Here is a 26495-nt window from a genome sequence, read left to right on the forward strand (position 1 = left end):
GACTGGAAGGGGGCAGTCTAGTCCCCTGCTCTCGCAGGCAGCCCATCGTAGACGCCCATTCATAAACTTATCAAGCTCCATCTCAAAACCAGGTCAGTTTGCCCCACTCCTGGTGGGAAGCTGTCCCAGAACCTCGCCCCTCCCATGGTGAGAAACCGTCTAGTTTCCAGCCTCGATTTACCTGGGGCCAGTTTATCCCCATTGGTTCTTGGGCCAACACTGTCCTTTAGCTTCAATAGCTCGTCCCTCCCGCTGGCGTTTACCCCCCGATGTATTTCTAGAGAGCACTCAGCCCCCCTCTCAGCCTGTGTTTCGCTAGGCTACACAACTGAACTCTTGCAGTCTCTTCTCATGCCCTAGGGGCTCCCTTCCCCTGCTCCGCCGAGCAGCCCTTCTCTGCCTCTGCTTCAGTGTGAATTCATCTCTCTTGAAGGTGGCTGACCAGAACTGTACTCCGTATTCCAGACGAGCTCTTACCAGTGCCCTGGGCAATGGCGTTCCTACTTCCCTGCCTCTAGGGGCAATTCCTTGCCTGATACAGCCTAGAATCCATCTGCCTATTTCGCAGCCACATCGCACTGGTGGCTCAGAGCCAGCCTGTGATGAATGAATGCACCCAGCTCTTTCTCGTTCTCTGTCCATTCCAACTGATAAGACCTCAGTTGACAGCCAAAAATTCTTGTTACTAGTCCCTATGTGCACGAACTTGCACTTTATACTATTGAATTTCATCCCATTTCTAGTACTCCAGGCCTCTAGGTCATCCAGTGCTCCCTGTATAACATTCCAGTTCTCTCCTGGCGCCTCCCAGTGTGCACACCTGTGCAGAGCAGCGCGCAGCACAAGGGAGGATGGTGGGAAAGGGCAGGGTCATGGCAATTTGCTAATGTTGGGCAGGGCGGGACAGGACGGGCTCCATGGTGCAGGATGGGGGTATATGAATTGCCAGGGTGAGCCCAGGCACGTGGCTTTCACTTCTGGTCACCCCCCCCTCACTAGAGAATTCAATAGTGTTTAAAGCTGATTGGTAACAGGCAGGTCGTGGTCAGGTGACACCGGGCAGCAGGACACAGCCATGGCACGGTCAGCATCATGCACACTAGTCGTGGATCGAAGCAGGGCTCACCACATCGGCTCCACACATGCACTGACCACTGGGCAGCATGTCCCGCGGCTCCGCTGTTAAACACGTGTCATTAAAACACCACTCCCCTGCTTAGCGAGAATGAACCCCGTAGGTCTGAGTTCATGCTACAATACCCCCGGAGTCTGGCATGACCGGTCATTTCAATCACAGCAGATCCAGGGCTAGGATAGCAGGTGCTCTGCAGGTCAGGACTGAGAGGTATTGACAGAGTTGTGTGCCTGGGAGGGAATAGAACTGGCCGAGCAGGAGGGCTGTAGGTCGGGATTGAGGGGCATCAGCAGAGCTCTGTGCATGTCTGAGGGTGCGCCCAGGACCAGAACAGCAGGGCACTGTGGCTTGAGATTTATGGGCAGTGGTGGAACAATTGGGGAGAAGCTGCTGCAAAGCCAGGCTGAGTCCATACTGTTTATACACAATGCAATTAGACTGTTCCCTACATGAAAACTTCCTGTTGCTGTGGTCACTGCATGCACCCCGGCAGCCTAGGCTGATAACATCTTCACTGCTGCTGGTCCTAACAGACTCGAAGCATCAGCAGGAAAGCGAATCTACAACACTAAATGCATTCAAGAATCTATCGCTGAACCTGCTTCTTTGTCCGCCTGATTGCAGATCCTGGATCAGGCTCAACAGGCGAGTCTCTGGCTCCACCAGAGCTGTGGCACCCATGCACCAGCTTGTCCTGGTTTCCTCCCCACCCGGTGACGGTGGGGCAGCTTTGCAGCCAATAAATCACATGGTGGAAGAGTGCCCAACCTGACATCTGGAGAGTGGCCTACAATGCCCGGCCTCCCTGGACAGTGGCCATCCTGTGGTTATGGAACCTGGACAACGAACCCTGAGGTCTGCACAGGAGAGAGACTGAGGGCCCCGGTGTGTGCCCCGTACAGGAAGTGTGCCGGAGCTCAGGCGGTGGCTCTAAGAGGCACATGCAATGAGAACCTACCAGATCCAAGCCAACCAGTGCGGGGGGAGCTGAGGGGCTCTCCCGGACAGCGGGTGCAGGAAGAGTTGGGGAACATCTCAATTATGTCTGGGGCAAGTGCGCCTGGCTCCTCATAGCAACAGGACTGGGTGCAGTGGGTAAGGGGGGCTGGAGTGCCTGGGGAGAGAAGCACCAGGATAGCTGAAAGCCCCACCCCCACAGCTCCTATTTTCTAGATAATGTAGCAGAAAGGGGCCCTGTCCTCCTCCCCATCCGACCCCACACCCAGACACAACTGCTGCACTCACCCATGTGGCAGGCTCCAGTCAGGGGGTTACATGTGTCATCATGGCAGCTGCAGGCCTTGGCGCAGTTGACTCCGTACTGACCAGCTGGGCATGTCAGGTTACAGCTGGAGAGGAGAGAGAGAGTCCCACATCAGCAGTTCTGAGCCCCCCAGGGCTCCCCACAGCCCTCTCTGTGGAGTCAGACCCCCTGGAGCCGCAACACCTGCCCTGGATCTCCGACTGGGGGAGGAGCTGTGCTGGGAGGAAACTCCCGTATCCTGGAGGCTCAAGCAACAAGAGCCGTGTGCGTAACAAAGAAGTGGAGCTGCTCAGGGCTTCCCCTACTCCCCATTCCAGGCTTGAGCTGTGGGCTGGAAGGGACAGAGGGGAGGAGCTGTATGGTCACCACCGGCCAGACACACAAGCATCTGCAGCAGCCGGGGTCAGGGGAGCAGAGGGCCACAGCCATGGAGGTTACAGATGGGAAAGCCCTGCTAACTTCTGTGGCACCCACCCTGGGGGCCAGTGAAGGAATGGCCCAGGGTAAATGAGGAATGGGGATACAGGCTGGACTGAGATCCCAGCTCCTGCCACAATCGCTGGCGTGGGCCAAGCCCACAGAGCACAACCCAACAGGCCTTAACATCTGGCATTTATCCACCAGAAGCTGTGCTCTGGGCCCACGCTTCGTGCAGCAGTCCAGGATGCCATCAGCACCCAAGGGACCACAGCTCCCCACACTATCCCAGGGACCAGGATACCATCTGCCCTGGGAAGGAGCAGACACTTGAGGGCTGGAGCTGGGGCGTTGGCAGGTAGATTCCATTGCCACTCCAGCCTGAGCAACCATGTACCTCCCTCTAGCGGGAGATGATGGGGCTCTCCTGGACCCGTCGCTGGTGCTGGAAGGGCAGAGTGGGCAACGAGCCAGAAATAAGAGAAAAAGCATCACTCTGCAGGGCCTGCATGGTCCCTCAGGGTGTTTCCTAATGCTTGGTCCTGCCTGTTCGCACTGGGACGCCATCACGTCCCTCAGGGAGCCAGGTCATGATGACCAGGGATCCTAGTTTTCCGTGATAAAAACCCCAAAATTCTCCCATAAAAAAACATAAAAATCCGTGTTTTTCTGTGATTAAAATGAAACGCCGAACTTTAGTTTTCCTAGCCACAATATATACAGTATCAGCTGAACACAATGTTTTACTGATATATTTACAATTTTTAAGCAAGTTCGAAGCCTACCAGTGACACCAATTATAATAAAATAGAATTGCAATTTGCATTTCGTCCAGATTCCAAATACTTCTGTGTCTGTATTCTATATTTTCAGATTTGTTTTTTAAATGCACAAAAAATAAAGTGAAAATTGCTTTTATATTAACATAACTCACTTTCTGAGTTAGTCCTGGAGGCTGAAGTGAAATTTGAGATGCATTAACACACGAACCCCTATATGCCATTGAGTAACCTCTATACGCCGGAAACAGTTTATTGGAGTCTGTTTAGTGATGTAAATTTAACGGGCATTCAAAAATCAACCACAAGAGGGGGAGGTTACGCACATTGAATAAATGACACTGGTACTTTCATTAAAATGTAATTAATGGTTAATATAGGTGTTTGTTTTTTCACAAAAGGTAGAAACTCAAGGTTCTCTGTAAAAAGGCAAATTCCACGTTTTTCTGTGGCAAACGGACTTCTAGGATCCCTGCTGATGACACAAAGTTTGCTCTGGGATTTGGCCTAAACTTCCCCTTTTTCACTTTCACCTCACTTCCATTATAGGCTGAGCCTCTCAGAGAGCCTGTATGCCCCTGCTGTGCCCTCAGCTATGGTACCTGCTGAGTGGTATCCTGCCCCTGTAGGAACCACTCATTCATAGCTCGCTGGTTAACCTCCCCTCACAAATCACCAGCTTTCTGGTCCTTCCTTGCTTTCTTCTGAGCTTCCTCCAGCCTTCAGGATTGTTCTCGTAACCAAGTGCCAGTGCTGAAGACAAAGTGCCAGGTGCAGTCATCCCGGAGTGTCACATAGCCAACACCCCGCCCCCCATACACACACCACCCACTGTGCAGCCCCAAATCACACAAGCCCTGTCTGCAACTCCCTGCTTGCTGCTCTCTGCTCCCACCCGCGTGTTTCACGGGAGGTTGCGCACATTTCCCCAGAACCAATCCCACTTTGTTACTCCTCTCCATCCTCGACAGTCCCGTTGGGCTCCTCATCTCTCCTCACTGGGGTCTGAACGGCTCCCAGTTTATTCATCCCCTGCAAATGCATGAATGTGCTGGTTACTGCCAGTGCTGATCATGACCGAATGTGCTGTGAGAATGGAGTTCACACTGATCCCTGCCTCACTCTACTAGTCACCAGCCCCCAGCCTGGGGCATCGCAGCTCTCGGGCACTAGCACCGCAGCGGCAGGGTGGGCTGCACAGCTGAGCGATGTGCAGCTAAGGTAGGAGACGAGTGAGTGTGTAGAAGGGGGTGCATGGGACTAGGGGCAAGGGGGGCACAGGCAGGGGGGCACAGGGGCTGTGGGGAGGGGAAAGGGTGCAGGGGGCTAGGGCTGCGGGGGACGCAGGGAGGAATGTGCAGGAGGCTGAGGAGGGGGGTGCAGCTGGTGCATGGGAGACAGCCTCTAGGTGGGGGCTGGGTGCATGGGGGGGCAGTCCCTGGGTGGGGGCTGGCTGCCAGAGAGGACAGTCCTGGCGGGGGGTGTTCTGCCCTTGACAAGGCCCCCTGTCTCTGCAGAGCAGGCATATGTGCCAGCCCAGCGTTGGGGGTTCCTGGATGCTGGGGGGATAATCCAATCCCTGCGGGGTTGGATGAAGGGGGCAGTCCCTGACTGCAGGGGCAGTCCCCAGCTGGGCTCCCAGGCTCCACAGCTGTGCTTTCCAGACGCTCAGCCCAGTGTTGAAATGAAAGGTACCAGGTGGGTTGAATCCTAGTGCTGTCACATAACAAACACGAAACAGGCTTTGTTTGTAGCTATACAGGTAGGAGATATATTGTGTGGATGCAGCCCACATAACACAGAGAGCTGCATACGCAGCCCACAGCGGTAAAGAGGGTGAGACCAACTGCTTCAGAGGAAGGAAATAAAAGACGACAATCCCCAAACACAGGGGGGCGCGGGAGAGAGGCGGAATCCCTTCCTGAGCCCTGCTGGTTGCGGCTGAAACCCTGAAGCATGAGCTTTAGGGACATAACAAGGCGTGCTGAGCCCTGCCCCCCACCATCCCCATCATACCACCCCGCTCATACATGTGTCCAGCTCTCGCTTAAACCAAGTACGTTGATTGCCCCCACTGTTCCTGGGAGGAGGCTGTTCCAGATCCTCACCCCTCTGATGGTCAGAAACCTTCTAATTTCCAGCCTCAATTTGTCCCTGGCTGGTTTGTCGCCGTTTGTTCTTGTGCCAATACTGACCTTTAGCTTCAATAGCTCTTCTCTCTCCCTGGTGTTTACCCCCCGACGTATTTATAGGGAGCAGCCAGGTCCCTTCTCAGCCTTCATTTTCCTAGGCTAAATAAAAGCAAAGCTCCTCTGGTCTCCTCTCGTAACACGGGCCCTCCACTCCCTTCATCGTCCTGCTAGATCGTCTCTGCTCCGGTTCCAGTTGGAATTCATCGTTCTCAAACACAGAGATGTGCAGAGTATTTCAGACGAGGTCTTACCAGTGCTTTGCACAATGGCATTAATGCTTCCCTAGCTCTGCTGGAAATGCCTCGCCTGATCATTCCTGGTGAATGGCCCGTTCACGTAGGTCCGAGTTCCCGGAGTGCTCACTAAAGCTCTGGGGGCATTCAGGGAGCTGGGGGCCACAACACGTGGGCTGGACCCATGGCTCCTTGGCTGATAAAATCCAGTGGGGAGACCCAGGGTTGGCTTTGTTAGCTGTTGGGATTGCCAATGCCTCCCCTTAGGTCTGCCTCCAGCCAGGCAATTCAGCATGTAAGGAATCCCATTGAAGTCAATGGGACTGGGTCACCCCATTCTCCTGCCTTTGTACATGGTTTGGTGATTGCTCAATTGGGGCCATAGTGAGGCCAAGGTGCCAGCTCCAATTAGCCATTCTGCTAACTGGACCCCCTCCCCAACTACTACACGCTCTTGAAATCACGTGTGAGGAAGATCATAGATCACAGAATCATAAAACTGGAAGGGACCTCGAGAGCTCATCTGGTCCAGTCCCCTGCACTCATGGCAGGATTAAGTATTATCTAAACCAGGGTCATCCCTAGAGATTGCGGTGCCCTATGCAGCCCCCCTGCGGGGGGGCTGGCCCCGAGCCTCCGAGGGGGGGGCCTCCCAGGCCTCTGCAGGGGGTGTCCCAGGCCTCCGAGGGGTGGGGGGGGATGCACCTAAGGGCTTTGGGAGGCAGGAGCAGCCAGTGCAGGAAGGCAGCAGGGGTCGGGCCTGCCCCTGCACTCACAAGGCAGCAGGAGGTGGAGCAACCTGGCCCCAGCCCACTCCACTCTGCTCCCGGGAAGGAGGGGAACCACTCCCCAACACTCACCGGTGGTGTGGCTGGGAGCCACTTCCCGCCGCCTGGTGAGTGCAGGGAGGGCCCGACCCCTGCTGCAGTGCCCCGGGACACTTAGCTCAGGGGACAGGGTTTGTGGGGGAAGGGGCAGAATAGGGTGGAGCAGGGGGGAAAGAAGTGGGGGTGGGGATGGAGCAGGGTCGGGGGCTGAGGGGAAGGGGTGGGGCAGGGGCCGAGGCAGATTTCCTGGGCCCTGCTGTACGCAGCCCACGAGGGGCCGGCTCAGCCGTCCGGGGGATCAGACTGGCTGCTGGAGCTGGATGCAGCATGCAGTTGCATAGGGCACCATGAAATCTGGGGGAATTTGGTGCCCCAAATTTCCTGGTGCCCTACACAGCTGCGTAGTTTGCGTATGGGTAGGGACAGCCCTGATCTAGACCATCCCTGACAGGTGTTTGTCCAACCTGCTCTTAAAAATCTCCAATGATGGAGATTCCACAACCTCCCTAGGCAATTTATTCTGGTGCTTAACCACCCTGACAGTTAGGAAGTTTTTCCTAATGTCCAACCTAAACCTCCCTTGCTGCAATTTAAGCCCATTGCTTCTTGTCCTATCCTCAGAGGTTAAGAAAAACAATTTCTCTCCCTCCTCCTTGTAACAACCTTTTATGTACTTGAAAACTGTTATCATGTCACCACCTCTCAGTCTTCTCTTCTCCAGATTAAACAAGCCCAATTTTTTCAATCTTCTCTCCTAGGTCATGTTTTCTAGACCTTTAATCATTTTTGTTGCTCTTCTCTGGACTTTCTCCAATTTGTCCACATCTTTCCTGAAATGTGGCACCCAGAACTGGACACAATACTCCAGCTGAGGCCTAATCAGCAGAGTAGAGCGGAAGAATTACTTCTCGTGTCTTGCTCACAACACTCCTGCTAATACATCACAGAATTATGTTTGCTTTTTTTGCAACAGGGTTACACTGTTGACTCATATTTAGCTTGTGGTCCACTATGATCCCCAGATCCCTTTCCACAGTACTCCTTCCTCGGCAGTCATTTCCCATTTTGTATGTGTGCAACTGATTGTTCCTTCCTAAATGAAGTACTTTGCATTTGGCCTTATTGAACTTCATCCTATTTACTTCAGATCATTTCTCCAGTTTGTCCAGATCATTTTGAATTTTAATCTTATCCTCCAAAGCGCTTGCAACCCCTCCCAGCTTGGTATTGTCTGCAAACTTTATAAGTGTACTCTCTATGCCATTACCTAAATCATTGATGAAGACACTGAACAGAACCGGACCCAGAATTGATCCCTGTGGGACCCCACTCGTTATGCCCTTCCAGCATGACTGTGAACCACTGATAACTACTCTCTGGGAATGGTTTTCCAACTAGTTTTGCACCCACCTTATAGTAGCTCCATCTAGGTTGCATTTCCCTAGTTCAGTGGTCAACAACCGATTGATTGCAATTGACTGGTCGATCCTAGAGCATCTCCCAGTCAATCGTGATCTCCAGAGGCGCAGTGTGACTGCCGCTAAGGCAGATTCCCTGCCTACCCCAGCCCCACGCCACTCCTGGAAGGGGCCAATGCACCCCTGTGGCCCCGGGGGCAGGAGGACAGGGGTCTCCCTCCGTGTGCTGCTCCTGCCTGCAAGCACTGCCTCCGCAGCTCCCATTGGCCGGGAGAGCTGCAGGGGCGGCGCTTGCAGAGAAGGGCCGGAGCCATGTGCCCTCCACCCCGTCCCCAGGGGCCACAGCGGTGCGTTGGCCCCTTTCAGGAGTGGTGTGGGGCCGGGGTAGGCAGGGAGCCTGCCTTAGCCTTGCTGTGCCCACCACTGACCGGGAGCCGCCAGAACTGCGTGCTGCTCGGCGGGAGGCCGCACTCCAACCCCCAGCCCTGACCCCCGTCCCAGAGCCAGCATCCTGTGCCCCCTCCTGCACTCCTACCCCCTGCCCTAGGCTCAGCCCAGAGCCCCCTCCCACACTGCAAACCTCTCAGCCCCAGCCCAGAGCCCGCACCCCCTCCCAAATGTCAACCCCCTGCCCCAGCCTGGTGAAAGTGAGTGAGGGTGGGGGAGAGCGAGCGATGGAGAAAGGGGGGGATGGAGTGAGTGGGGCGGGGCTTTGGGGAAGGGGCAGGGCCTCAGGGTAGGGGTGGGGCAGATCCTGGGTTGCCCTTAGATTCAAAAAGTGATCTTGGGCATAAAAAGGTTGGAGACCACTGCCCTAAGCTGTTTGTGAGAAGGTCATGTGAGACAGTATCAAAAGCTTTACTAAAGTCAAGATATAAGTCTACCGCTTCCCCCCATCCACAAGGCTTGTGACCCTGTCAAAGGAAGCTATCAGGTTGGCTTGACACAATTTGTTCGTGACAAATCCATGCTGACTGTTACTTCTCACCTTATTTTTCTTCCAGATGTTTGCAAATTGATTGCTTAATTATTTGCTCCCTTATCTGTCCGGGTTACAGAAGTTAAGATGACTGGTCTGTAATTCCCCGGGAATGACAGGTTGCCTTTAGGTGTCGACAGCAATATATGGGGCCCTGAGATTCCCGGGAGCCCATCCCTCCAGCTTTTAGGATGGGTAAGCAGGGATGGCTGGTCTCATCGGTAGGTGGCTTCCTCCTGGTGGTGGACCAAGACGAGTAACTGTGGATCTGACAGCATCCACAGACAGCGCTGACTGAGGTCCTGTCCTATGGAGAGCCTCAGACGGTGCCCGTCACCACGGTGCCCTGGCTGCTGGTGTCATGCCTGTGCAGCTCAGCTTCTATGGTCAGAATTGTGCTTAGGTGCCTCTGTTCCATTCTCACAGGAGGAGCAGCCCAAAGGTGGTGGCTCATCTCACCTGAGGGCTCTGCCCTGTCACCTGCTCCTCTCTGCAGCACACCTGTAGCCTCAGGGTGGGGGGTTCGAAGTGCCAGGAGTTGGAGACAGACTCTCAGCTCTATACCTCTCGCCTCGGGTGGGGCAGGTTCCCGGCTTCCCCTGCTGCAGGTCCAGACTGGGGCTCAGATGCGAGCAGGTGTCTGAAGCTCTGTGCAGACGCAGCTGAGGAAGTAAGCCACGGAAAGAGCAGAGATGGCAGCTGCCACCGTGTTTTGGAGATTTGCCACCTCACATTTGCAGCTGGCCCTCTGGCAGTGCCTGAGTGGCTAGACAGCTGGGGTGGCCCCGAGTGCAAGGAGAAGATGGCCTTTCCAGGCTCCTTTGTCTCCTGCAGCCTGAATCAGCGTAGAGCACTCTACATGAGCTGTGGCCAGGCGTGGGATGCAATCACCTGCTCATTAGCAGCGCTGCACTAGGGCTGCTGCCTGTCCAGGTTTTCCCTGGATCATCCCTTTTTTGACGTAGCTGTCCCGAGAAATCGGTCAGGGTGGTCAGGACATGCTACCGGCTGTCCAGTTCTATGAATTCAGGATCATCCCGGATGTCCTGGGGTTTGTATCTTACAGGTGGCTACCTGACGTGTTACCTCTCTGCTGCACAGGCTGCCTCTGCTTCTGGTGAAAGTGAAGACATTAGCTCGGAGCCATAAATCCTTCATGGTTTGGGCCCTAGCCTGGCAGAACCTGAATCTATGGCCCTTCCTGCCACGTTAGCAGCTTCTCTTCAGGGGTGGGCTGAGGGGCCAGCACTTTAGCAGAGGAGGTGACATGCAGAGAGGATGGGGATCCCCTGTCTGCTGTGCAGATCTCTGTGTGTGAGAACTTATTCCGGCGGTGGGTAGCAAACAACAAGCCAATCAATGAGGAATGAGCTCTGAGCTGCCCCCAGTGCACTCTACGCTGGGTCCGCTGTCCCCTCCAGACATATGCTCTGCACTGGGTCTGTCCATTGCCAATGTGCTCTGCACAGGCTGCCTTCCTCTGTGAAGTTTGCCAGTGTCTAAGGCAGGGGTGGGCAAACACATCTGGCCCTTCAGACGTTTTAATCCGGCCCTTGAGCGGGATCCGGGGCTTGCCCCGCTCCATGAGTGCCATGGCTCCCGGAAGCAGCGGCACGTCCCCTCTCTGTCTCCTATGCGTAGGGGCAGCCAGGGGGCTCCACACGCTGCCCCCGCCCCAACCACCACCCCTGCAGCTCCCATTGGCAGGAAACCACGACCAGTGGGAGCTGCAGGGGCGGTGCCTGTACATGGGACAGTGCGCAGAGCTGCCTGGCTGCACCTCCATGTAGGAGTCGAAGGGGGGACATGCCACTGCTTCTGGGAGCTGCTTGAGGTAAGCGCTGCCAGAGCCTGAACCCCTGACCCCTTCCTGCACCGCAACCCCCTCCCCCAGCCCTGATCCCCCTCCCGCCCTTCAAACCCCTCGGTCCCACCCTCCTGCACCCCAAAGCCTGCACCCCAACTCCCAATTTTGTGAGCATTCCTGGCCCGCCATACAATTTCCATCCCCAGACGTGGCTCTCGGGCCAAAAAGTTTGCCCACCCCTGGTCTAAGGGTTCCCGCTTCTCTGTGCCTGGATAGCTCCCAGATGCTCATGACCTCATTCACGGGATGCACAGGATGCGCTTGAGGGATTCACCATCTGGCTCTGCCCCCTCTTGCTTTCCCCACCATAAAACCCAGCCCTCTCTCAGTGCCACGTCCGTTGGCCATAGCCCCTTCAGCAATGATAAAGCACAAAGACTCTCAAGGGCCCGTTGTCTCCACCAGGCAGAGCGTAGCTGGCACGTTCCAGCCGGCTGCCAGCAGCTGCTGCGCTGTCAGGCCTCAAAGGGATCCAGCTGGGCTAGCCTGGCCTTAGCACATTTCATGCCTTTTAAACGTATCAAGCTTCCCCCGGCCCAGCTCCGTGCCCACGTGGCACCGAGTGCCAGGCACAACACAGGGATTAGCACAGAGTCAGCGCAGGCGTCACATCCACGCAGAGCAGCTGGGTCAGGGATTGGATGTCAGCCGTGGGAAGTAGCGCTGCTCTCTGTTCTTAGAGATGAGGCGGGTAGCATTACCTATGATTAAACTTGCCTGACATTTCTGTTATAAGACCCTATTTTCAGTTGCTTATAACGGTGCCAAACGTTAACCGTTTGGGCTGACATTTTGGATGCTGGGCGCCTGCCTCGGGCTGAATTGTTTTGGAAAATTTCAGCCTGAGTGGTTCAGCCATTTCCAAGAAGGAGGCTAGTGAAAAATCCCTTGTTTTGCTCATGTGAAATTGTAGTGAGAAAAATTCTTTGAGAAGCTCTCACACCCCATGGTTTGGAGCAGGGATCTGAAATCTGCACGGGGGTGGCAAGCACCAGACTGGGGGGGGGGGAGGGGCGGGCACGGGAAGTAGATTTGAACAAGGAGCCCAGGGAGGGAGACAGAAAGGATGGGGAAGTGGGGTGTGCGGGTTACTGGAGGGGGGAAAGAAGAGAAACAGATTAGATAGAGAAGGGAAAGGTGGGAGTTAGGACGGGCTGGGCAAGGACATGGGGGCAAGGAGCTGTCAGTGTTGGGGGAGGACTAGGAATAGCTGGGCAAGGGGACTGATGAGCTGAAATGCCTGAGGATTGGAAACTGGGACTACCTAGGTGAGGAGAATGGAACCGGGGTGCTCACTAATCTAAACTCCTCTCCAGAGCCTGGAAAGGAATCCAAGGTTCAAAATCTCACCATTCCTCTGATGTCAACAAACATCTGTGAAGCTCATTAGCAAAGTGTCTCATCTCCCCCTAGTGCTGGTCCACACAGAGGATGACAACCTACTACTGCTATCAGTTACTCCATTAGCTTACGTGGCGGAGGTCTGCGTGGTGGATTTAAAGGTTTCTACACTGCTGATGACCCGTGTGGGTGTCAAGAGGAGACCACATGATGGAATCTGTTGTTTGCTTTTTTTAAAACAAACTAGGAAATGCCACAGAACTGTTAACAGAACACTGGTAAGATTGCAAAGTCAAGAAATGCCAGAACTAAGGTTGCTTGTGCATATGAAGGGCTGTGCAGTGAAGGAGGCTGCTGTGTGTAGGACCCCTGCTCCATTTGTTGGAAGGTGCCTTGTGCCCCAGGCAGGGGGTTACAGGAGGAGAAAGGATGGGCTCATGCATCACAACACCTAATTTTTATGCACCTAGAAAATCACAGGACCACCACTGAGAGTCACAAAGCCTGAATTCAGTCCCTAGGCGCCTATACAATGAATGGGGAGATGCAGGCACCTCAGACTGCGAGTCACAAAAGCCAGCAGGGGAGGGAGAGAGCCGCCTAAACTAGCCAATGGGCGGGGTGTGTGCTAAGCCCCCTCCCAGAGACTGGCGCCTAAGTTTGGGCTGCGGCGAGGTGCCTCCCACTGGTAGCAATCACAGCCAGGCCCCCTCTCCTGGAGGCAGGTGCCGAAGGCGTTTTCGGGGAGAACAAGTTAGTTCACACGGAAGGGCCTGAGGAGGAGTGGTGCCCAATGGTTACAGCGCTTACCTGGGACTCCCCACTCTTTCTGAGGGGAGAAAGGTCTCTCAGCTCTTACCACTGGGCCATGGGATAGGCTGATGTGGGGCTGCCCCCATCTCTCCTGTTGAAACGGTTTCACTCTGGATAAATATTTAAACATTCACCAGGCCAGAGAGCGAATGACTCTGCAGCCTGTTGGTTATGGCACCACCTGGGAGATGGGAGACCCTGGGTCTAATCCCCCTTCTCCAAGGACTCTTTAATTATTTATATACGATGGAACTGTTTCAACAGGCGAGACTGAGGGACCCCTGCAGTAATCTTGGTATCACCCTTTACATAAGTCTCTGCTTTTCAGTTCCAGGGGGATGGTGATGGTGGAACAGTCTCCAGCTGTTCTTCAGCTCACTTCCCTTCTTGTAATTACTGGTATTTCTTTAACGTTACTGTCAGCAATAAATGCAGGTTTACTCCTCACTGACGTCACCGGGTGCCCTGCAGAGAAATTCCCACATGCTGTTCGGGAAAATTACCACAAAGTTTTCTATCCTGAGCAAAGTGAAGCCAAGTTCCTTTCTGAAGTTAGTCTGTAAGCCAGGGGCAATGAGTAACTTCTGACCAAAGTTATATTTAACCCATCTGCGGGGCTTTAAACTGCTGACAAAGCCTTCTGGATGGGATGGCTCTTCTGGAGTCAGGGTGTTTGTTCAGCTACCAGAGTCCTCCATGTGACACAAGCACACGGAACATCAGCTGGGCCTGACTGGAAACAAAGGGCTAAGATGCTCTTATAATCAGAAGGGCCTACACTCCAGGGGGGAACATCAAAGAAAACCCAGCCCATGAGGGTCAGATCCCAGGTGAGTCTGCAGAACAGCACCAAGAAAATTAGCTCTTGCCTCATAAAGAGAGCAGACGATGTGGAAGGGTCAGCACAGAACTCCACCCACCCTGAAAGGTGAAAAAGGACCCGGTTGTCTCTGTGCACAAGAAGAGAAGGGGAAAGTCTGGCTAAGCTGCTTTCACCCCATCACACTAACGTGAGTGTAGCCTGGACCTGTACAGCTAGGAGACACTTTTGTTCTTTGTGGCTTTATGACACAAACCAAGTCTCTGCAGCGTGTGCACACAAACCTTGCATTGGCGCCCCCTGGCTTGTGCACGCTGTGTCCCATGCCTCCCTAACCAGCCTGCGCCTGTCTGAGTATGCTGGAGAGGTTCTAGGGAAATGGGGCCCCCACAATGTGACTACACCAGGAGGAGCACATCTGACTGAGCCCAACGCTCTTCCCTACAAGGCTCTGGCAGTGTCACCAACACTTATGTTAACAGGATCGGCACCATAGCTGGTGTTTTGCTTAAAGCCCCAGCTTCTGGAGTCAGGTGATTATGGGAGACTCTCAGTTTCCACTTACTGAAAGCTCATTTCTAGTTTTTGGGGATCAGGAAGAAAGCTAGAAAATGTGAATCCTCCAGGCTTAAGACCAGAAGGCAAATAAACAAACCAAAAACATGTTTTAAAATCGCCTGATTTTTAAGCCAATCTCATGATTTTGGGGCCTGAACCCTTGGGGTGGGTGACACTGCAGGGGGCATTGACACTTAAACACCACTGCTTTCCCCTTTCCTCTACTTAAAAAAGCAGCAGCAGCAGCAAAAGGCTGGACAGCACTGCTGAGTCAGCGAACATCTGGGCACCCCGCAAAGCCCTCCCTGCCAGGTGCCATGCGTCAGACATGGCTCTGGCCTTGACCTTCCGCAGCCAGGGTTGGAACCACATAGTGCAATTTGTAAAAGGGATGCTCCAGTGCCCCCTGCTGGACTCAGCCGGCCAATCACAGAGCTGCTCTCCAGCTCCCTAAGGAAGCCATCAACGCCCTCCTTGGAAGCGTAAGCCCAGCTCTACCCCACTGCTAGCACGGTTTCCACGGGACACATGGGAATGCAGGCCCCAGCAGGACATCTGGGAAGCCATGAGTGTCTTAGCCCCAGCCCCAAAACCGGACCACACGCCTCAGACGTCAAGAGAATCAGAACTGCGAAGCTGTAGCATAGGTGTGCATGCATGTGTGCCCACTGATCTGTGCCAGGCCATCAGCAACTTCCCACCAGCCCCTATCCCCCACTTCAGGGAGGAGACAGTGGCCCACACTCCTCTACTGGGGTTGGAGGCAGTACTGCAGCTTTTGCCCCTGATCTCTGGCAGCTGCCGTGATGACAAGGAGAGATTATTTCTATCCTGGCTGCTATTTCTCAGTTTAGTAGTAAATCTCCCCGTCTGACTGATAAGACCCTTTGAGGGAGACACCTACACAACTCTGTTTAATAAGGGCCAACAAGAAGCACTTAGCATTGGTGACCTGGCTGCCCAGAGTTAATCACCGTGGTGTGGTTTTGAGGAAGCAAAGCAGAGCGGCGAGGCAGACAGTGATTAGTCAGACAGCAAATTTCCCTCAAGTTAGCGGTTCCATCAATCACTGAAGGGGAGTCTGGAAAACGAAGAGTTGAAACAAACAAGTGATTTCACTACAGGTGCTGCTGGAGATGCAGTGAGCTGGGTAAGCAAGACAAATGGTCACAACGCTCATCGGTGCAGTACGTAAGGCCCTGGGCTTACACATGAGAATGATCATTTGCTGTGAAAAACAAAACCTCTAGGAAAAGCGTGAAAATCTACCCTGGCCCCCTTTTTTTGCTCACTGGGCAGGCAGCAGCATGAGCGATAGAGCTGCACTGCGTGACAGGACTCACTCGAATGGGGGAGCACAAGACACGCAAGTCATTCACGCAGCTAGATTGAATGGAAAGCACTTCCTGGGCCAGTTTTGGCAGGGAAGGAAAGAACCTTCCCAGGACTCTTTTGGTTTCTCAGTTTGTTGTTTCTCCCTTTTGCCCCCTTTTCCAGTAGGAAAATGGAAAAAAGGAAGGGAAAAAAAGGAAGAGCGGAGGGGAAGAAAGGGAGAGACAGTATGTGCACAATGGTGGCGGGGGAGGCCGGGGGGTAAACAAACCCCCTCAAATAAATAATTTTCTGATTACTTTTTCTGGTATCATATTTCAAATAAGTAAAAACAAACCCCCCCCCCTTTCAAAAAAATTGAAAAAAAAATTACCTCCAACTTTTTGAATTTTAGGTTCCACCTGGGTTGGACTTGCTCCAATCTAAAGCAAAATCAGCACTGGCTCTGCTGGCATAGATTCAAGGCACACATTGTGATCATCTAGTCTGACCTCCTGTATCATACAGGCCAGAGAACGTCCCCACAATAATGTCTAGAGCAAATCTTTTAGAAAAACATCCAGTCTTGATTTAAAAATGGTCAGTAATGGAGAGTCCACCACGACCTTGGTAAATTGTTCCAATGGGTAATTACTCTGTTAAAATATGTGCCTTATTTCCAGTCTGAATTGATCTAGCTTCAATTTCCAGCCACTGGGTCACGTTAAACCTTTCTCTGCTAGACTGAAGAGCCCATTATTAAATATTTGTTCCCCATGTAGGTACTTCTAGACTGTGGTCAAGTCACCCCTTAACCTTCTCTTTGTTATGCTAAATAGATTGAGCTCCTTGAGTCTCTCACTAGAAGGCAGGTTTTCTAATTGTTTGATCATTCCCCAGACCAAAGAGGGGAAGAACATCTTCACACACAGACTTGCCAACCTACTGAGCTGGGTTGTAAATGACTTTCAAAGGGGGCAGGTGACAGAAGGTCACAGGTAAGCATAAAAACTAAATCTAAGAGAGAGCTAAATGTTGGGGCAGTGGGGAGGGGACATGGAAATTTACAAGAGGCTCATAGGAACATCAAGAGGGAAATCAGGGAGGGAATCCGCTCAACATCATAGATTTTTGCTATACAAAAATGCAAGTAGTATGGGGGAAAACAGGAAGAACTAGACGTATGGGCACATAAGCTAATTATGACATAACTGGTGTCACAAAGACTTAGTGGGATAAATCTCATGATTAGGATATTGGTATAGGGGGATATAACTTCTTCAAGAAGGAGAGGCAAGGAAAAAGGGAGATGGTACTGCATTATATGTCAAGAATATATACATGTGTTCTGAGGTCCAGAAGGAGGAGGGAGGAAGACTAGTTGAAAGTCTCTGGGTAAAGCTAAAAGCAGGGGAATATTGGGGTGATGTCATGGGAGGGGTCTACTCTAGACCCCCAAATCTGGAAGAGGAGGTGGGATGAGGCATTTCTAGAACAAATAACAATATCCAAAACACAAGAACCTGGTAGTAATGGTGGACTTTAACTACCGAGACATCCATTGGAAAAGTAACATGGCAAAGCACAACATTTCCAGTAAGTGCTTGGAATGCATGGGGGACAATTTTTTGACCCAGAAAGTGGAGGAAGTAACGAGGGGGACAGCCACTTTACACCTGACTCTGACCAACAGGGAGGAATTGGTTGCAAACGTGAAGGTGATTCTAAGGAAAGGAAGGAGTGAGAGCAGCAGAATAAGAACAATGGACTTCAAAAAAGCCAATTAAAGTAAGAGAACTGATAGGGAAGGGCCAATGGGAAGAGAATCTATGGGATAAAGAAGTTCAGGAGAGCTGGCAGTTTCTCAAGGAGACAATACTAAAGGCACAACTGCAAATTATCCCAATACAAAGGAAAGATAGGAAGAACAGTAAGAGGCTAATGTGGCTCCATCAGGAGTTCTTTAATGACCTGAAAATCAAAAAGGAATCCTACAAAAATTGGAAACATGGATGAATTGCAAAGGAGGAAGACAACAGCACAAGCATGTAGGGACAAAATCAGAAAGACGAAGAGACAAAATGAGTTACACCTGCAAAGGACATAAAAGGTAAGAAGAAGAGGTTCTTTAAATACATTAGGAGCAAGAGCAAGACAAAAGGAAAGTGTAGGTCCTCTACTTAGCAGGGAAGGAGAGCGATTAACTAATGACATGAAGACAGCTCAGGTGCCCCAGCCCCTGTTTTAGTGAGGGGTATATAGTACAGGTCATGGGCAGGTCACAGGCTGTGAACTGTTGTTTACTGCCCGTGACCTGTCCATGACTTTTACTAAAAATACTCGTGACTAAACCGTAGCCTTAACCATGATCCTCAAATCTTTCAGAGTCACTGTTTCCAGGGATAGAGTCCCCCATCCTGTAAGTAACGGCTCTGAAGACTGTTATCAGGTCTGTCCTCAGTCTTCTTTTCTCCAGACTAAACATGCCCAGTTGCTGTAAACTTTCCTCATAGGTCAGGTTTTCTAAATCTTTTATCCTATAATTTTTGTTCCAAGGTGTATATATTTATATTTAGTTGTACTAAGACACATATTGTTTGCTTGTGCCCACTTTACCAAGTGATCCCAACCGTCACTGACCAGTCCTCTTCAATATTTACCACTCCACTAATTTTTGTGTCATTTGCATCACAACTAAACCCGTCTTCCCATCAGAACGGGGAATATGGCAGCTTTTCTCCCTCCCTGTTATGTGCAGCAATTCATACTCCTCCCTCCAAACACTATCTGCTCTCATACAGGAAGAGGGAACGCTCTTAGGGTTCAAGATAAGCCTCTCCAAGACAGAGATCTTACCAATTAATTGAAAGAGAAACCTGAATTTCCAGTAATCTTCAGGCTTGGTAAACCACAAGAGGTAATAATTTCAGCCTGTGGATGAAACCTCCCCTAGGATCCTTGGCTAGAGCACTTACTACCTACCATTCAAACATGCAGTAAATCACTATTAGCAAAGATTGGTGACCATGAATTATTCCCAAGGCTGTTATATCCACCACAAGGGCTGACAATGGAAATATAACAAAGGGAAGGAGAGGAGGTGCAGGATCAATCATCCTTAGCTGGAACCGCTCCGTGCACTGAAAAAACAACCAGCACTCTCCTAAAGCACATTGTGGAAGTTCACACCTGTTTCTGCAATCACCGTCAGCCTCCCGGCTGCTTAACTGGACAAGAAAATTTTCCAGTCACTCTTGGTTGAACTCTCAGGAAGAGCATGTCTCTATATTCTCAGCCAGTTACCACCAGAAGGACTTTGAGAAAAACCACAGTGGACGTTTTCCACAGCAAGGGGCTCTACAGAGAGGCTTCCCTAAGCGATTCAAGGTGCTTTGGGTGGGACCAGGCAGACTCATGACACCACTGTCATGTCAGCAGAAATCTGGCTCGATCTAATTACAAACCAAGCACAACCAGCGGATTCTGGGCTTTTTGTGTTTTCCTCACAGCACGGCAGGTTTTCCGTGTTGAACGAGTTGTGCCTGTTTATGTTTGAGGGATGAATGCGCGTGTGACATGAACAACACAGGATGTGTTTTCTGTTCCATTTCAAAACCCTTCTGAGAGTTCTGCTTGTTTATTTGCTTTGCCGCTGAGTTGCTCAGTGGGTTTGTGTTGCTGGGTTTGTGTTTGGCTGGTTTTTGATTGGTGAAAAACACAAAAAGCCCCACCTTCCCTGGACTGGGTGGAACACTCTTACAGGAGTGGGTGGGTGAGATTCTGTGGCCTGTGGCAGGAGGTCAGACTAGATGATCACAATGGTCCCTTCTGACCTTAAAGTCTAAAAGCGGCACTGGTGTACTCGGGGCTTTTTCCGAGTCATACATTTACAAGGTGTATGAAGGACGATAACGAATGTGCAACAATACTGAGTTGTCTCTGGAATGGTGGCAGGTGACAGAGGTTTGGAACGTAAGCTATTGCTTTACTTGCAATTACTCTCTTGCATTAAGAATTGCATTCAGTTTGTCCCTCTGCTTTGAGATCTCCCAGTGAAAACCAGCATAACAACAAACAGAAAATATCACACAAAATCCAGGTATATTCTTCAGCAAATTCTGCTTGAGTGTCTAGATGAACACCGGGCAGCCTGGAAGGGGCGGTTTGTGAAAATGAAAAAGTATAGTGCTTGGTCTGCCACTGAAAATAGGAAACAGGCCCAGGGTAATTTCATTGATGGGGTTCAAGCAGATGGAAGCCAGGAATGAAGAAATAAGAATAACTTTGCACTGATACATTGAGGGTTCATTTGATCTGAGACATACAGAGCCCCTCTCACCTGCCGCCCCAGCTAGTACAAAAACGAACAGCAATCAATTAGCTCCCCCTGGAGGGAGTTGTGCTTCCAATCAAAAGGCACCGTCCTCCTTCTGCAGGCTCCAAAGAGATTATTTAGGGGACACTGTCAGTGCTTCCGAAGGCCGAGCCCCAGCACCTCTAGACTTGGCAGTTCATAGACCCAGCACCTCTGGGTTTGCCATGTCAGTCACGAAAGTAAATTGCTTGAGCCCTGGCACATCTTTCATTACAAATTAAGCACCGGTCAGTGTCATACTCCTCTGGGCTCTCCCCCGCAGCCTCCTCTCCTGGGGATGTCAGAGACAGCCCCACCCATGTGCCCAAATTCAGGTGTGTTTATCCAGACCAGTCTGCAATGGCTGAAGCACCCAGCATGCCCAGCCGCACAGAGCGCGAGACACGAGAGTTACTTACTAGGTGCCGTGAGAGCCTGCCCGGCAGAGGCATCGGCCCGTCTCAAAGTGACACTCCCCGTTGAAGCAGTCGCTGCACACAAAGGCGCAATTCTCGCCGTATGTCCCGTTGCGACACTTGGTTTCACACCTAGGAAAGGGCCAAGAGGAGCAGGTCACAGGGTGGGCACCAGAGTAGAGCACGCCTGGGAGCTGGCATAGCCACGCTGGCAGGGTCAGGCAGCCTGGTGCAGCTGCTAGTGCTGCAAAGCCACTGCCCTTGTGTGGTCCCTCCCTGTCCCGAGTACAGGGGCTGTGGGGACGGAGTCACCAGGAGCCTTTAGTCGGTAGAAGGACTGAGCTTAGCTGTGGGGAGCTGCCAGGCCATTTTCCACCTCAGCCAGTTGACCCGTGGCTCCATGCAGGGAGTGCCGGGCTCGGGGTCACGTATTGCTCACAATGTTTGTGAGGTATGTGGGCAGCCAAAGGAAAGGTTCTGCTGCCTCTCTCCACGCGCTGGGCTCTTTCTAGGCCTCCTGGGAAAGCAGCAGCATACGTCAACCCCAGCTCACAGTGCTGCCCGTGCGACGCATTAGCCGGGATTCAAAGCACGAGGCCACCGCAAACGCTCTGAGAGCTCCACATTGTGAATGCAGGTGCCATGATCGCTGGTGGGACCTGTGGCCATTGGGGGGAGGCAGCTTTAGTGCTGGCCTGGCACTCTTGCTACGGGATTACAGCCTGTCTGGTAGGTGAAGCTGTGATTGCAGCAGAGAGGCACCCCCCGAGACCACACAGCACAGACAGGAATCGGCAGAGCCTTGAACACCATCCTGGGACACACTCCTTCTCTTCACCTCCCTAACCATGCTCTGCCTGAGATACCTTTCCCCACCATTCCCTGCCCAGGCTGTGCTCTGAGACCGGCCCCCAGGGACGTCCCCCCAGCCACTGCCCACACTATGCCCCAGGACGTCCCCACGGGTCACTGCCCATGCTCCGCTCTGAGACTGGCTTCTAGCTGGAGCCCAGGCCCAGCCATAAATTCCTCCGCAGAGAACGCAGAGCAGAAGCTGCTTGGATGGCACTTTCTGCCAGGATTAGAGGTGGGACAGGATATCCTGCCAACCTGATGAGACAGTGACCCATCCGGTTAGACGACAGCCCAGCGAAACACGACTCGTCTTCCTGCTAACCATCCTCCCATTTGCTGGGCTTACAAACCCCCAGTGAATTCCAGAGCTGACTACATGGAGTGGAAAGAAAGGGTCCGTATGAGCATCCCCACGGAGCTGCCTACACAGGCCACCTGCTCCAGCGTAGCAGCAAGCACTGGGCACATTTCAGCAGGCTGGGACAGGGAATGACTTGATGGAGCTGGGGTCCCTGGGGTGAGCAGTGCCCTGGGGTCCCTGGGGTGAGCAGAGCCACCAGAGCTGGGAAGAGCTCACCATAGCCTCTGCCACAGCTGTGTCCTCTGCTGGCAGCTTCTGGGCATTGAGGAGGGGGCTGCCATTCTCTCTCTTGGCCTGTCAGAGGCACTAGGGCTCTGTTTCCCTGCAGCCTGGGTTAGGCCAGGCCCCAGCGAATGAGGAACGCCCAGTGGGCAACAGGTTTGGTTTTCCATTGTATTGGGCTCAGATGCTGCATCCTGTACCGTGTGCTCCCACAGGGCGACACGCTTCTCCCTGGGGTGCTGCATCCCACAGGCTCACACCCAGGAGCAGGGTGCAGGCTGGTGGCTTTCAGGTACTGAGGGAAACATTTTGCAGTTCCTGACCTTAGAGGAAGCAGGCTGGGGCCAGAATGCTCTGACTGGCCAGGACAATGTCAGTCTGTGACTGACCAGAGCTTCCAGCATGGCGGCTCCGTGGCAGGACTGGGGCATGTTGACCGAGCACTACACAAAGCACTAGCATGTTGATGCCCCAGGAGGAGGGGAGAGCCAATCCCGGAAGAGGGCTTTAAATGGCGTTCAGAGGAAGGCAGCATCGTCTAGTGGCTAAGGCAAAGGTTAGGAGTCAGGGGACCACGTGTCTAATGCAGGTAGTGCCACAAACGTCCTGCGTAGCCTTAGTCGCTTTGGCCAGTGGAAGAGCACAGGAGCGGGCAGCCTGGTTCCGCACAAAGCAGCCTCCACTCACCTGTCTCCAATCCAGCCGGGATTGCAGTGCGAGCACTTGCCGTTGATGTGGTTGCAGGTGTGGCCGTCTTTGCACAGGGGGCAGGTTTTCTCGCAGCCGTCTCCGTAGAAGCCGGATGAGCAGGCCTGATCGCACTTGGTGCCGTTCCAGCCAGCTTCACACGCCAGGCAGCGGCCGTCCGCGATGGTGCAGGGCTGCAGCCCTTTGCACTGCCCACACCTACAGAGGCCGACAGGGAGCACAACCCAGAACGTGAGCAATCATTTGAACCACACCCCCCCCCGTGCTAGTCTCGTATGCCTGGGGCTTACCCCTCCCTCCCGCCCCGTCATGGGCAGGACCAAGCCATGACTGCACAAGGCAGGTGAAACAGGGACCATCCTCAACTTGCAAGAACACCGGGCGGGCAGGACCTGGTGCAGCACGGGGGCCTGAACCTGCCCAAAGCCCTGCACACTTACCGCCTCCTGCAGCCTTGTCCGTAGAAGCCCGCTGGGCAGGGCTCTCGGCAGTACTTGCCCCGATATCCCGGCTCACAGGTGCAGGTACCGTCCACCTGGTTACATTTCCCCTTGTAGCACTGACAGTAGCGGTCGCAGCGCGGGCCAAACATTCGCTCCCGGCACTGGCAGCGCCCGGTGAACTGCTCACACGGCGAGTTGTTGCAGACGCACTGGTTGTTGCAGCCCCGACCCCACCAGCCGGGCTGGCAGAGGCATGTCCCCGTCTGCTGGTCGCACTGGGAGTTGAGGCTGCAGTAGCAAGAGCTGGAGCACTGAGGACCCCACCAGTTGGGCTCACAGGTGCACTTGCCTGTCTTCTGGTCACATTTGCCGTGCTTGCAGAGACAGGCGTTCTCACACTTGGGCCCCCAGCGATTGGGGTTGCACGTGCACTGGCCCGTGACGTCCTCGCACTGGCCATTGGGGTGGCAGCTGCACATTTCCTTGCAGTCTGGACCCCAGAACTGGCGGGGACATTCTGCAAAACAAGCAACACACCAGGACTTACTGAGCAGTCACCGAGCCCAAGAGGAGGGTGCAGGGGTCCCTGGGTCGGTCACCAGGCCCCTGTCAGCTTACATACCAGCTGCAGCTCCTTAGAGGACTGCACCTCCAAACCCAAGTTTAAAGGCGCCCCACCCAGCACACTCATCTGCTGACTGTAGGTCTGCATAGCCTTGGCTCGGCCCCAAGAGCAGTGCAGGGCCCTTGCATGACAATCAGCAACAGCAGCAGAGCACCATTCGCATGCTCGCTTCCCCAGCACATCGTGCACGGGCTCTGTGTCTGCACATTGCTCTGCCCTGGCAGGGGAAGCGACCCAGCAGGTCCCGCGAGAGTCTATAGCGCCCGCTGGCTGTGCTGCTGCTCCTGCTGCCACCGAACATGCGATTCCGAGACGGGGCGGCCAGGGAGACAAGAACGCAGTAGCCATGCCAGCATCTCTAGCCGTCTCAGTCTGGAAACAATGGCAGCTTCCAACCAAAGAGACAGCCGAGCAATTTCCAGCAGAACCCCCTAAAGCACCCTGTAACACGCAGGCCTGGGCAGGTCCCAGGGAAAGGGGCTGGGAGCCAGCCCTGATGCTGCTTCCAGAGGCAACAATTCCAAGAGCCGCCTGGCTGAGCTCAGGACAGGCAAAGCCTGGCCTCTCCCTCCCCTCCCCTCCTGGCTTTCCCACTGCAAAGTGCCTCTTCTCCTTGGTAGAAGTTTGTTCCTATTTAGGTGAACATGTCTGCTCTGTTGCATGACTTCTGTCCTTCCTTATCCTTAGCTGCTTCACCCTGCACACGTAGCTTCGTAACAAAAGCAACCTCTGGGCAATGAATCAAACACATCTTCCCCTGTGACTGACACGGAGTCTGATCCCCAGCTGCTCAGAGGTGGGGAGGAGGCCTCCTGCCTAGACGAGGAGGCTGCAGAATCTGGGTAGGCTCAGGGGGAGAGGTCTGGTGCATTCGCCATTCCTTAGCTACAGGAGCCAGCCAGTGCTTAATTTGTAATTAAAGAGGTGCTGGGACTCAAGCAATTTTTTTACTTTCATAACTGATGTGGCAAGCCCAGCGGTGCCGGGGCTCTGAACTGCCAGGCCCAGCGGTGCCGGGGCTCTGAACTGCCAGGCCCAGCGGTGCCGGGGCTCTGAACTGCCAGGCCCAGCGGTGCCGGGGCTCTGAACTGCCAGGCCCAGCGGTGCCGGGGCTCTGAACTGCCAGGCCCAGCGGTGCCGGGGCTCTGAACTGCCAAGCACTGGAGCTGTCACCAGGAGCGAGTCAGCAGAGGCTGGTTATGAGACACGTGGACTTTTCTGCTGGTTCAGGGTTCCGATTCACACAATTCCTCCTCTCCCCCAGGAAGCAATAAATAAACCCTGCAGTGACTGGCCCCTCCAGGCTCTTTATAAATGCTGGGCTCTGGGACTGGGACCCTCCCACACACCTTGCGAGGTTCCAGCCCAAGCCTGAATGTCTACACAGCAATTTTACAGCCCCACAGCCTGACCCTCACAAGCCCAAGTCAACTGACCCGGGCCAGCCCCAGATGTTTAACTGCGGGACCCTTAATGGGAGCAGACTTTAGCTCATGCAGTCCGAACACGGTTGACAATGCTACTAATGATGCCTAAGCCAGAACAGACTCCAGCTGCCTCTTCTCTGGCCAGGGCTGGGCTGGGCTGGCTCCACAGGGATAAACGGAGTAAGGAGGAATCAAAGCCTGTTTACGTCAGTGGCATGAGCAGACTGACTGCAAATCCAGCAGAAGCTGATCTGCGGAGTAAGACGGGACCATTAGTCACTCTCCTGGCCACACTAAATGAACAAAAAGGTTTCGGCCCCAACCATTCCCCTCACTGCAGGCTGAGAGACTCGGCACTTTGCTAAGCCCTGGCAGCAGGTAAATGAAATGAGGATCCCAAGAGGCTGTGGGGGGCTAACGGTGTCAGCTAACGCCTCCTTCTCGTGCTCTATCCGGGGTACGGACAAGGAAAGAGAGAAGCTTGTCATTATTCAGCAGCCAGCAGAACGTCTCAGTTTGCTTTCCCAGAAATCCCCCTTGTGGCTTGAAACTTTCCATTCCTGGTGCCAGCCTGAAGGAGACGGGGGGCAGGGAATTTGGGGGAAAGCCTGCACCACTTCTGCCTGCGAGGAATACGTTGCTGCTGCTCCGTCGTCCGCTTAGAGAGCGCCGTCAGTTTCAAAGAGAGTTTGGGTGACTTGCATTCTGTACCCAGTGCCTCACTGGGCTGGGCGGCTGGGGGAGGTGAGCCTGCTGTGCGAAGTGTCAGATTGGTTTGGGGAAAAATCCAGCTCTGAAGCTTTGCAAAACACTGCGGTGAGCCTGCACCCTGGGAAGCGGCCCCACTGGAGCGGGAACAAGGATTTCGAAAGGGGAAAGCTTTGTCCAACTGCTACTTCTAGTCCTGCCACCCCATACGCCCACAGCTCCTGGGATGGGTTTGTAGGGGTGATCGCTCCTGGGCACTTGCACCCAGACTGACTCCCTGGAGGCTCCAGCCTTGTGCTTGTAAGTCAGTGAAGCATGTATACGTAAGCAGCTGGAGCAGCGTGCTGTCACCCACACACCAGCATGGCCCTCGTAGGACCCAGCGTGGGCTCCCAGAGTGCACTGAAGCCGCCCTGCTCCAT

General features: G+C 53.5%; 1 protein-coding gene across 2 annotated transcripts in view; it reads right to left on the minus strand.

Annotated features, from left to right (window-relative positions):
* The window catches only part of SCARF2 (scavenger receptor class F member 2), a 98564-nt gene that overhangs the window by 48185 nt on the left and 23884 nt on the right, over positions 1-26495 (minus strand). For both annotated transcript variants that reach the window (XM_039505823.1, XM_039505821.1), the window contains exons 4-7: positions 23311-23830; positions 22850-23068; positions 20728-20856; positions 2381-2484 (exon numbers count right to left, since the gene is read on the minus strand). In XM_039505823.1, the coding sequence (XP_039361757.1) occupies positions 2381-2484; positions 20728-20856; positions 22850-23068; positions 23311-23830 (972 nt within the window). The remainder of the gene's footprint in view (positions 1-2380; positions 2485-20727; positions 20857-22849; positions 23069-23310; positions 23831-26495) is intronic.

The sequence above is a fragment of the Mauremys reevesii genome, linkage group 18 (genome assembly GCF_016161935.1).
Source record: "Mauremys reevesii isolate NIE-2019 linkage group 18, ASM1616193v1, whole genome shotgun sequence".
Classification (NCBI taxonomy): Eukaryota; Metazoa; Chordata; order Testudines; family Geoemydidae; genus Mauremys; species Mauremys reevesii.